This window comes from Caretta caretta, chromosome 2 (assembly GCF_965140235.1).
Source record: "Caretta caretta isolate rCarCar2 chromosome 2, rCarCar1.hap1, whole genome shotgun sequence".
Taxonomy (NCBI): Eukaryota; Metazoa; Chordata; order Testudines; family Cheloniidae; genus Caretta; species Caretta caretta.
The window spans coordinates 596,642-609,146 of NC_134207.1; the positions used below are offsets into that span (position 1 = coordinate 596,642).

At 52.1% G+C, this 12,505-nt stretch overlaps 1 protein-coding gene across 38 annotated transcripts in view; it reads right to left on the reverse strand.

The window, feature by feature from the left end:
* SCRIB (scribble planar cell polarity protein) overlaps window positions 1-12,505 on the reverse strand; it is a 248,262-nt gene that overhangs the window by 207,603 nt on the left and 28,154 nt on the right. For all 38 annotated transcript variants that reach the window (XM_075124824.1, XM_048837023.2, XM_048837013.2 and 35 more), the window contains exons 2-9: window positions 10,006-10,123; window positions 9,339-9,417; window positions 8,017-8,106; window positions 7,189-7,245; window positions 2,388-2,451; window positions 926-1,000; window positions 690-834; window positions 331-449 (exon numbers count right to left, since the gene is read on the reverse strand). In XM_075124824.1, the coding sequence (XP_074980925.1) occupies window positions 331-449; window positions 690-834; window positions 926-1,000; window positions 2,388-2,451; window positions 7,189-7,245; window positions 8,017-8,106; window positions 9,339-9,417; window positions 10,006-10,123 (747 nt within the window). The remainder of the gene's footprint in view (window positions 1-330; window positions 450-689; window positions 835-925; window positions 1,001-2,387; window positions 2,452-7,188; window positions 7,246-8,016; window positions 8,107-9,338; window positions 9,418-10,005; window positions 10,124-12,505) is intronic.

The following is a 12,505-nucleotide window of genomic DNA, read 5'->3' on the forward strand; positions in this document are numbered from 1 at the left end:
TAGAAGGACTCGGGCTGATCCACTTCGGAGAGCCCAGGGGATTCTTCAGCCAACTCATGAGATGACATCAGCTTCATCCAGGGATCTCCCAAGGACGGACTGTGGTTTCGCATCACCAGAGAGGAGCACAGCAGGTGCAGCTCACTGAAGACTATGGCCCATGGTCGAGGTCAAGGGCCCTGAGTCCTGTGTGGTGCTGGCTGCAACTCCCAAAGCAGCAGCTTGTGGGCAGAGCCCAAGGAGATGACAGACTGGCATGGAGCAGGGCCGCCAGTAAGGGGTTGAGCTAAGCAGCACAATAAGGGCTGGCGTGACTGCCAGAACACATACTGTCAGCACATTCTCTGTCAGGATGAGCTCCGAGAGATTTTCACAGTCCCCAATCGACTCAGTCACCGCAGCCAGCCGATTCTGATCCACTTTTAGGATGGAAAGCTGCTTCAGCTGACCTGAGCACGGGGAGAGACAAACATGAGCTGCACCAGAAAGCGATATGGGCCCTGCCCACACTGCTCAGCCAAATCATCCATCCTTTACCCTCCCAGCAGGGCTTAGTTCACTGTTACCATCCACAGGGTGACATGGTCCCTGCTCCTGTCCCATACTTTCCCATCCAGGGCTCCCTCCCTTTCCAATGGGGTAATAATGTACCCACGCAAACACGATAACCCTCGCTCCAGCGCACTTACCAATCCCATCAGGTATGCATTCCAAAAGGTTCTGTGACAGCAGTAGGTCTGTCAGTGCCATTAGCCCGCTGACCTCACTGGGCAGCTGCTCCAGCTTGTTCTCAGACACATCCAGACAGACCAAGCGCCGAAGATTCCCCAGCTCCTGGGAGGGGAAAGGAGACACCACCTGGCTCAAGGGAGTGATGGAGTAGGGAGCACAGCAGCAAGGCAACACTCATGGAGTGGGTACTCACCGGGGGCAGGGCCGAGAGCTGGTTTCGGTCTAGCCAGAGCTCCCGCAGGTTTGGTAATGCTCCCAGAGTGTCTGGCTGAAACAGAACAAGAAAGCAGAGTGTTAGCCCCTTGCTACAGGAGAGCACCTGCTCTGGGATAAAGGCTGTTCCCAAATCACCACGATCCAGCAATGACAGACACTGCAGCTCTGCCGCCTTCTCAAGGCCATTCACCACCAGACTGCTGGGGAAGTAAGCAAGCCAGGATACGTGACACGGAAGACCAGGTATTGGGGAAGATATCAGCTGATATGCTGCTGGTTTCTAGATTGGCCATGCTGGCTGCAAAAGGTCCCCAGGAGCAGGCGAGAAGAGGATAATTGAGATTGTTTGGTCCCAGAGGGGTGAGAGGTGAGTGAAGGCTTCAGAGGCTTTCGCCTCAGAAGGAATAAATCTCCCCTCTCCTTCCTCCTTGTGGGAATGGGCAGAGATGACTTGATATTAACCAACCACCCCACTACATCAACATCATCCACCACCAGCCATCCATAGGCACACACACATTAGCTGGATGTTGCTGCTAAAATGATCAGCAATGGAACAAATTAACAGCACTAACATGTTGGGAATAATAGTTAGGTTTAGGAGTTAATGCTCCACTGAGAAGCAGTTCATGCCTCAGAACTATTCTTGCAGGTCATCTGCAGGTTCTGGCAGAAAGGGCTGCACCACCTCATGTGGCTCCCGCTTTAGGAGGTTTTCTTCACCAAGAGGTTAAATCCTTGGAAAGCCAGTTCTGGAGCAGCACTCTGTGGCACCTGTCTCTGCAGCTGTGGAAACTACAGAACACACCTGGATTCCAGCTCAGTCAAAGGCTGAAACAAATACGCAAGAGCAGCTGAATCCAGGTTTCACTCAGGCACTCTGTGTCAGTCTCCAGCTTTCACAAAGGAGAAGGGCCTAGATGGAGGTTTCAGTGTCTGCAGCCCTCAGGGCCTCCATACTAAGACTGGGTATCTATACCTCCTGGGGAATAACATGGGCCATTGCTGGGGTCTCTCTCTAATGGCAAAGCCAAACCAGAAAGGGGAAGAGCAGCAAGCCAGCACAGCAGGGCTGAAGCAGATGACAAGGGGTGGTTGGGATGGGGATGCAAAGGCCAGAGGCAGCAAAGGCAAGCGACAGAACTGGAGAGGCATAAATCCTCCGGCAGCTAGAGAGCAGGGGAGAGTGCACCAGAGAAACAGGGATGGGATGTGAGGGGGGAGCAAGATGTGCAACGGAAAACACACAGTGCCAACCAACACAGCAAGAGAACAAAGCTGGGAACAGTTACTGGGCTGCAACAGACACACTGGAGTCACCTGCTGCTCCTTGTGATTTCAGATCCCCTCCATCCATCCCCAAAGGGGACGGGAGCACTGTCCCAACCACCACCCACCTCCTCCCATCCCACCTCCTCCCTTCCATCCCCTTCACCTACCAGCATTTCCAGGTCATTGCCACCAAGATCCAACTGCTCTAACTTGACAAGGAATGAGAGCGAACTGCAGACCATTTGGAGGTGGGGGGGGGGGAGGAGAGAGAGAGAGAGATTAGCACCAGGGACCCCAGCTCCCCAGTCAACATCACTGTGAATCCCCCCTGCACCAGGAGATTAAAGAGTCAGTCTAGATGGCTTGGAGGCACCATGGAAAGAGCTAAGGGGCTCAGGCGAGTTGGGGCTCTGCCCCACCTCCTATCAGAGTGGCCGAAGCCAACAAGGTCATGTCTGCTCTGGGCTCAGTGACTCTGGGAGCCCCAGGAAAGTCGAGTTGCTGGTGTTTCCTCCACCAACTCAAGCAGGCCTGCTTTGAGCAGGGACATGTGAGCAGGTGAGTGTCCAGAGTCCGGACCTGCTGCTGGTCTGTTCTGCCATGGTGGAGCCCTGAGAACAGGACGATGGAGAGAACTGGAAAAAGCTAAGGGAAAATGACACACACGCTGGGGGCCACAGGAGCTGAGTTACAGGAGAGCGGAGGGAGCAAGCCCTCTAGTTTCCTACCCTCAAGACTGGGAGCCCCATTGTCCCTGCAGGGGATGTGGGAGCACCCTGGGCACTGTGCTGCAGAAAAAGAAGCAAAGAGATGATAGCAGACAAGGTGTTCACTGGATATGGTCTTGTAAGAAGCCTGCCTGGGAGCCAGGTCCTGGCAGCACCTTGGGGGCAAGTTTCTAGGGCTGGATGAAAGCAGGAGCTGAGCAGCGCCTGCATCCCTGGGGACTCGTCCTAGACATGCCTGGAACCACTGGTGTGTGCGTCTCCACTCCAGCAGCCCCACAGCCCGAGGCAACACAGAAACTACTCCAAGTGAGATGGCTAAGAGGTTAATCTGCATCGACTCCTGGCCCTAAATCCCCATCCCATCCTCTGATTCTCAAAACATGGGTCGCTATCCCACCCCCTCAGGTCAGAGATCTTCCTTCCTTTACACCTGCACAACCTCCTTCCCCTGCCCCCGCCCCCCAGCAGCTCTTCTGCCCTTTTATTCTCTTCAGATGGGTTTCGCTAGCTCAGTTTTCACCATCTCTGGAAGGAGACTCCTGTGCAGGCAGCTGCTCTGACCCCTAAACCGACTTAAGAGTCTGGTTGCATGTTCATGGGAAAGCCAAGAGATGACTGGTGGAAAGGGCAGGCTGCAAAAATACCAAAACAGGGGAAGAATGGTTCTCCTACAGTAACTGACCATGGTTCTTCAAGATGCTGCCGTCAGCGTGGATCCCACTGTGGATGCACGTGCACCTCATGCATATGAGATCAGAATCTTTTGAATAGCAGTGTCCATCAGGGCTACCCACATATGGGCCCTGAGTCTCCTCGTGTTCCCAGGGGACGGCATCAAGCAGCCATGACCCTCCTTAAGACTCCTCCCAATTTGAAGACTGTGTTAGCGGAGGATTCCGAAAGCAGGGATGGAGGGTCGGTCGGGGGTTGCACACCAGTTATAACATCTCAGAGAACCACACTTACTGCAGGGTAACCATTCTCTATTCAAGCGTGTCAGTGAAATCCCACTGTAAGTGACTGGCAAGAAGCACCCCTTTCAACCAGTGGAATGAGAAGCGTCAGCTGCAAACAAACAGGGACCCCAGTTCTGCTCTCCGGAATTTGGCATCTGCTCTGGCAGGTAACTCCAATGCATAACGCTTGACAAAAATCAGTGGATTACACATTACTGCCTTGCAGATCTCAGAACCTGGCACATTTCTGAACCAGGCAGAGCTCTGGCGGAGTTAGCGTTATCATGCAGTGGAAGAGGTGTACCTGCCAGTTGGTAGCAGGTTCATCGTGTTATGCACTTAGCTATCCTTTGCGATGAGATGGCCTGGCCCTTGGAATGGTTGGCTACAACCAGAATAAATGGAGACACAGAGAACCAAACCATTCAGGCTCTGTAGTAAAGTAAGGCTCTGAAAATGTCCAGCACATGCAACTTGGCTGCTGATTAAGAGCGGTGTCTCAGGAAGAAAGCAGGCAGGTTAAGTGAGTGAGATGGAATTGTGAGACCACCCAAGGTGAGGTCTCAGCAGCACTTTGTCCCTATGATATGTCATGTAGGGAGGGTCAGCCACAAGTGCTTGAAGCACGCACAGTCTCCAGGCTGAAGTGATAGTGACTAGGAAGACCATCTTCAGAATGAGATGAACTACGGAGAATTCTGAAAGGGGCTCAAAGGGTGTCTGCATGGCGGCGAGCCTCCCAGCTCGGGTAGACAGAGCTATTTTTAGCATGCTAGCATGAGCCTGTGGCTGTTGTAGCTCTGGTGAAGATTCTGGCTAGAATCTGCCACCCGACCTCAGGCCCACTCTAACCTCTATGGTGACCATGGGTGACTCGAGCGTCTACCACAGCAGCAACATCCACCCACCTAATTTTAGCGCGCTAGCTCAAGCCCCACTAACACAAGTCTGTCTACCTGGGCTGGAAGGTTTGTTCCCAGCTGGAACATAGACAGTCATGGAGCCTCCCCTCAAGGATCTCAGAAGGGCAAGGGCCAGGTCCCAGGTAGGAACAGGTTCTTGTCCCAAGGGTAAGTACATAACAGGGCCTTGAGGAACTTTGACACCATCAGAAAAGGGCACAACTGTACAGATGACAAACCACGATTGCTGAGAGGTAGACCTTAATGGAGAGTTCCAGATGCAGCAAGCTGTCGAGCAACAGCAGTATCAAAACCCACATCCCTGTTGAGCACATAACCCAAGAATCTCTCATTTTGATGAGGATGTCCTTCTGGTGGACGTCTTCCTCCTCTGTATTAGGATCTCCTGGACTTGTCTAAAGAAGACTCTCTCTGTACTACTTAACCATATAACATCCAGGCCGCCAGATACAGGTCAGGATGGATTATCTCACCCTGGTGTTACGAGATCAGGTATGAGTAGCCTGGAAGCTAGACTGGCAGCTAACGGGACATCTGCAGCAAAAAGACCTGGGACAGCGTGGAGCTATGAGAACAATCGTGGCCTTTCCCCTTTTGATTCTGGAAGTCACCCCAAGGATCAGGGGAACCAGAGGAAAGGCATAAAAAAGAAGCCCTGGGTTCCACTGCAGAAGGAAGGTGCCTGGTATTGATCCTGGGCTCATGCCTTCTGTGGGGGAAAAAAGTTCTATTTTGTGTTGTCCTTCGTGGACAACAGGTCTCTCACAGGAACCCCCCAACGACGCAGGCCAAAACAAGGCCACTTCTTTTAACAGGTTCTCATCCCTGAAGAAGTTGCAGTGGGGGAGGTTTAGATTGGATATTAGGAAAAACTTTTTCACTAAGAGGGTGGTGAAACACTGGAATGCGTTACCTAGGGAGGTGGTAGAATCTCCTTCCTTAGAGGTTTTTAAGGTCAGGCTTGACAAAGCCCTGGCTGGGATGATTTAACTGGGAATTGGTCCTGCTTCGAGCAGGGGGTTGGACTAGATGACCTTCTGGGGTCCCTTCCAACCCTGATATTCTATGATTCTAAGGGGTAAGTAGGGTATAAGGTATGGAAACTATCAGGGGCAAGACAGCTTCGGAAGGCAGCAACAGGCTTTGGATCACCTCCAGTGTGGCTCTCAGCACTCACATCAAACCTGCTGCCTCTGATGGTGTGGGGCTGGTGGCAAATCCAGAGGATGGCCATCTCCTAGGATATCAAAATCTTTTCCAAGGTGGGTATGCAGTCGCCAGCCGTGAGAGTATGATGTTCTTTGTCTCCCCTGGAGCTGATTCTTACAGGGTTTCTGATAGGGATTTGTACTCTGGGTCCCTAAGGACCTTAATGTAGCCCTGGGTCTTTCAGGAACCACAGAGTTCCATTCTCCTCAAAGGGCATGTCCTTGAAGGTGACTTGCATCTCTTTGGGTATCTTGGACACTAACAGCCACAACAGCATGACAACCCTGGTCATTGACAGCATGGCTGCGTCAGACTTGTCATGGCTGCCTCCAGTGACTGAGTGACCCTTTGGACTTTTTTTTTAATTATTTTTTAAACTCCCACACAGGAGCACAGGGAGATCTTCAACAGGAAGGGAGCAACCCGCTCCAAAGCAAGGCAGTTGTATTTTTCGCGAACAAGGCCTGGTAGTTCACCACCTGGAGCTGAAGTGAGGAGTATGTTTTGCTCGCAAACATGTGCGCCGTCACCCCACCCCCCCTCCCAAATCCTTACAGCAACTCTTGGTGACTCAACTTCTCTCCTTTAAGGCTGGCTTCTTACCCCCCACCTGCCCGAGAAGACCAGTATTCTACTGAAGCCCAACACCCACACCCCCGTGAGAGCTGTTGGGCCAGGACAGGCATGTAAAAAAGCAAAGGTGTCAGAAAAAGGGAACAAATTTGCCACATTCCCCAGTTCCCTTGCTCTACTTTACCATATACTGCAAATCCTCACCTGCACCCCCATAAAGACCATCATCTCTTGCCCTCCAAAACCACCTTCAGCTAACTCTAACCCACAAATGAGGGACGTTCTCAGCCGTTCCACCAGGCACCTCAGAGCAGCAGCCCTCCAATTCCACTGCCTCCTCCAGCGTGCCCATGATCTCAGCTAAACAGATTCCAAATGTCCCTCCCTACCTTTATTGCTGGAACAAACCCCTTCTCCTCATACCACCCGCAATAATTCACCGAAGGAGAGCTTGTTCATTTGAAGCCCTGCAGGCCCCATAGCCAGGGTGCTGAGCTCTGCACTGCAGATGGTTAGCCCCTGGGGCTGCCCTAGGCGACCAGCCAGGAAGGTGCCACAGTCACCCGACAGGACACTCACGTGGGGAGGGACTTGAGCAGGTTCTCACGCAGCTCCAGAGTCACCAGATTTGCCAAACTGCAAGAGAAAAGGGAGCGAGGAAGCCAGAATCACTGGGAGTGGCAGTAGGTGGGGCCCTTCAGGGACAAACTCGGATGCACAGACCCTCCCACAGGGCAGTCCTTCGTATACATGGGTGCATGGTGTACACCAGTAGCAGAAGTGGGCTGGGGTTGAAATAAAGACGTCCTCAAATTATCGGGGCTGATGGAGACTTACTATTAAAACACCATGGAGGACGCTGTTCCCAGTCCAGGGGACAGGAAAGAGATGGCATCAGCCTATGGAGCAGCCTGCATCCCGGAGATCAAACCTCACACACAAGGTGATGCCCTGCCCTGGGGGAAGGAAGGACATGCCCTCTCTGAGAGGGCCCTGAGGGTTCTGCCTAAGCACTCAGAGCTCATCATGCTGAGAGTCTTGCTGAATTGACTGCAGCTACTCGCAGGGGAGCAAGTGGTGTATGTGCAGTAGAGTGGAAGATGGTCTTGTGGGACTCAGGAGGCCTGGGTTCAATCCCTGCCTCCAGCAGAGACTCCCTGTGGGCAAGTCCTTTCCCCTCTTGTGCCACAGTTGCCATCTAGGACACAAGAACAATGATCCTGACTCAGCTGCTGGACTGTGTGGGGGATAACCTCATTAATGTTCCTAAAGCCACAAGGAGTTCAGATAAAGAGCTCTTTCCCCCATGGTGTAGGCATCCTCCACGATGGTGGGGGTGCTCTCCTCCTGCCCACCCCACCCCCCTGCACTCCCCACACAACTAGCAAGAAGCATAAGTGCACTCACTTCCCGATATCACTGGGGAGGCTCTGCAGGGACACATCATTCAGGGCCAGGTGGCCCAGACTCCGCAGCTGGGTGAAGCCCTCAGGAAGCCTACGGAGGAAGCAGACTCATAGAACTGGAAGGGACCTCAGTAGGTCATTTAGTCCAGTGCCCTGCACTCATGGCAGGACTCAGCATTATATAGACCATCCCTGACAGGAAGTGACAAAGCCAGCACCGTTACAGGTTTGTGCACAAACAACCCCGAGTCCCCTCTGCCTCATCCTACTCCCTGAAAAGCTAATCCCTATCCCTGCAAACCTTTATACAGGGAGAGAAACTCACTGCGGCCCTACCCATTCCAAACAAACGACAATACCTACTGCCTAGATGCATTATGGGGGAGTCACACACATTGGAAGCAGTTCTGCTCCTGTCTGGCAAACCTTATGCTCACATACCAGCACCACAAGGAGGCAGCAGAGAGCTAACTCTGATTTAAAGGGGCACACAGTCTGCAGAGGCCTTGGTGCCCACAAGGTACAATGGATAGGGCAGGAGGAATGGGAGTGTCCATCTACAAAGACTGTAATGGATGTTGGCGCACAACATCACCAAGTGGAAAGTGGGCACCTCGGACTCTGTAGTGGAGGGCAGAGGAGTCCCAAAAGGACACAGGAGTAAAGGCTACAAAGGCATCAGGATGGGACATGAAGGGGAAGAGTCTCTCTCCGTAAAGTTCTGGGTAGACTCCCTGAGACCACGTGCTCAGCTCCAGGCACTGTATTAGCAGAGAGATGCTGACAAAAGGGAAGGAGCTCAGAGCAGTTCTGGGGACCAGCAGGGCTGAGTTACCAGAGGGACACCAAGAGCAGAGCACCTAGGGGCTGACAAAGGAACAAGGCCACTTCTTTTCTGAGGAGGAATGGGGAAAGGGTAAGTCGGGTGTAAGGTATGGAAACTATCAGGGGCAAGACAGCTTTGGAAGGCAGCGACAGGCTTTGGATCACCTCCAGTGTGGCTCTCAGCACTCTCATCAAACCTGCTGCCTCTGATGGTGTGAGGCGGGTGGTGAATCCAGAGGACGGCCATCTCCTAGGATATCAAAATCTTTTCCAAGGTGGGTACGCAGGTCGCCAGCCCTGAGAGTATGATGTCCTTTGTCTCCCCTGGAACTGATTTTTACAGGGGGGTCACAGGCTTTGCCTCTTTCTATTTTAGTTCTACGGAATGTCAAATACGAGCTGCTGGGCAAGGCAAGCTGGAGAGAATAGGGTGCTTCCCCCTTCCTCACCCCATGTACCAAGTTCAGCCAGGAGAGGAGACTGCCTGCCCCTCCTTACCTGGAGAGGGGATTCCCACTGAAGTCAGCAATCTCCAGGGATTTGCAGAATTTGATGCTTTCAGGGATTTCTGGAATGTCTGAAGCAAAGAGGGGGAAAAAAAAGACCCCAGTAAGAGCCAGTCACATGGAGATAAGAGTGTACGGCAAAAGCCCATCACATGGATTCATAGATTTCAAGGCCAGAAGGGACCATTGTGATCATCTAGTCTGATCTCCTGTGTAGCACAGACCACAGAACTTCCCCAAAATACTTCCTAGAGCAGATCTTTACAAAAACATTCTGTCTTTATTTAAAAATTAGCAGTGATGGAGAATCCACCACAACCCTTGGTCAATTGTTCTAGTGGATAATTACTATCACTATTAAAAACATACACCTTATTTCCCATCTGAATTTGTAGAGACAAGGGAGGCCCCAGTGAGAGCCTGTCACACAGTGGGAGGACGGAGACATGGAGACTCCATGGCACAAGAGCAGCTCCCAGCAAAGTTCCCTCTAGGAAGCTCCTGAAGGGCACATCTTCCTTCAGGCACAGACACTGACATCCTGGTGACAACGGGTGGCCCATGGAGCAGTGCTCTGGGTGGGGCACTGGGGTGCTGGAAGAGCCTGGTACTGGTCTCCTGACAAGGCCCCCACAAGTTCCCTGGCTGGTTGGCCTTACCATTGCGAGAGATGTCTAGCTCCACCAGCTGCATGAAGTTGGCCACCTCGGGGGGAAGCCTCTGAATCTCATTGTCACTCAGGCCTAGCTTGCGCAGGTTCAGGAGCCGGAAGAAAGGCTGAAAGGAGAAAGCAGCAATAGCTCCATAGGGGATCTCATCCTACCTGCTTACCCCAGCCCTACACAACTGCCAGCAGTGGACAGCTTCCTTCTGCCCAGGCCCCTTCCTGCAGACACGCCACCTCTCAAGGCTGCTGCTGCCATGCAGGAGACAAGCAATGTGAGACTGAGCAGCCAAGGGGGGTGGAGCTAGAATTATCTGGCACAATCCGTGTAGGGAGCAAGAAGCCGTAGGGACCAGCTGCTTAACAGACTCATTGGTGATCCAGAACAGGTGTAGGGAAGGAGTAAATGGAGTCATTAAGTGTGTCATGGCCCCAACCCCATTATTCTACAGCCCCTTATCACCCCCCTCCCCTCTATGCAGGCTGGAGCTCCTCAGGGCAGGGAGCGCCTTTGCTTCTTTTGCAGGCACACAGCAAATCACAGGAACACTAATGCATAAGATGTCTCCATTAGTGAAGTCGCCAGTACATACCACACAGACATGGGGAAGCCAGCCCACATGTGTCAACAGAAAGGAGCATACAAAATGGCATGTGACATGGATGCAAGGAGAGAGATTAGCAAGAGAGGCTATCAGCCTGTCTGGAACAGGAAGCCCACAAGCAGATGCAAAGGGATGCTGGGCACCACAGGTAGGAGGAAGCAGTTAAGGAGAATAAGGAAATTGTGGAGACACTACATGGTTTTCTACATCAGTCTCCACCTCAGGAATGTGGGGAGATCCCCGCCCCAGCTTTCATCTTCTCACGTGATGCAGAGTGTGCGCTCTCAGAGACTATGGTACTTGTAGAGTCCATGTCAGCTGCAATTTGCATATGTTGTAGGGATCTGAGCCGCTCATTATAAAAGAGGAACAGTAACAATTCCTGGCTTGCCATCCCAGCTTACAGCTGATCCCAGACACATTTATCTAATTTCCCAAGACCTCCCATTGTTAGTCAGGGCCCAGCCGCCTGATCAGTCTCTTGATACATTTTATATACCTTCCCCTCTCAGGGTGGCACCCTGTCTATGGGACCAACGCCCTATTTTATAAACATTCTCCATTCTCTGGGAGGCATCTGGGTCCCAGGGACAAGGGTCCCCTCATACCAAAGGGCACCTGCTCACACTGTGTTCCAGCTGAGCAGGATCATGGTCTTAGTCCTGTGAAGGCCATGGACGGGTTCCAGCTACTGCAAGACAGGGCCACTCAGGAGGGAGGGAGCAAGCCAGCCTGGGGACTGAGCTGGTAACTGTACCTTGCTCTCCAGAGCTTTGGAGAACTATTCCCTGTTCTCTTAGGACCCTGCTTTGCTCTGCATGGGTACCAAAGAAATAAGCTACAGCACCAAAAGCACTAGGTGCTGGGCCATAATGTGTACTACTGTATAGGGCTAAGGCTGTATGAAGTTTCCATTCTAACTCCCTCACTTCAGGACATGGCTCAGCCCAACCATTTGGAAGTCCAAGTGAGAGACCACATGCACTGCCCCAGCGTAAACAATTCCTGTGACCAGTGCCGTGGAGGATAGGAGGGAAGAAGTATGCTGGAACTGGGGAGGGAAGCAAGCCTTGCTGAGGCAATCAGCCATTCAGGGATCCCCTTGAGACTGGTCAGGAGTATGACCCATTGAAAGCTGAACAGAGGCAGTAGGTAAGATGCAGGTTTTTGTCTCTATGGCTGTGTCTACACTGCCACTTTCAGCGCTAAAACTTTTGTCATTCAGGGATGTGAAAAAAAAAAACCCTGAGCGACAAAAGTTTTAGCGCTGAAAAGCGCCAGAATAGACAGTGCTTTATCGCCAGAAGCCGCAGCTCCTGTTGATAAAGCTACCACCGCTCGCTCAGGGTGGTTTTTGTTTGTTTGTTTTTTTAAAATCGCGGGGAGAGCTCTCCCACGGCGAAAAAGCATGTCTACACTGCCCATGTCACAGCGCTGTCGTGGCAGCACTGTTGTGGCCGCGTCATAACGTAGGCAGTGTAGACATGCCCTATGCTCAAAACGATCAGCTAAGGAAGATGGTGCACATGCACGTCTATAGAAAACTCTACTGACAGAAGGCAAGCCTCTATCATGAAAGATACTCATAGCCTGGACAGCTCACTACAACAAGGTACCTCTGAGACTAAGAGCTTACTTAGCAACATTCAAAAAAGGAGATTGGGAACACAGCTCATGAGTTAGATAGGGTGAGGCAAGAGGCTTTCCCTATAGGTAGCTGATTCCATCATTGTCCGGTAGGGAGTTTCTTGCAGCTGGTACTAGTCAGAGACTGAATTTTGAACTAGATGGGCTACAGGGCTGTAGCAATTGCTGTGTTCCCTGAATCACTGCAGAGACGTCAGGGACCACTTTCCAAAGGCCTCTCACCCGTTCCCACTGAAATAAATG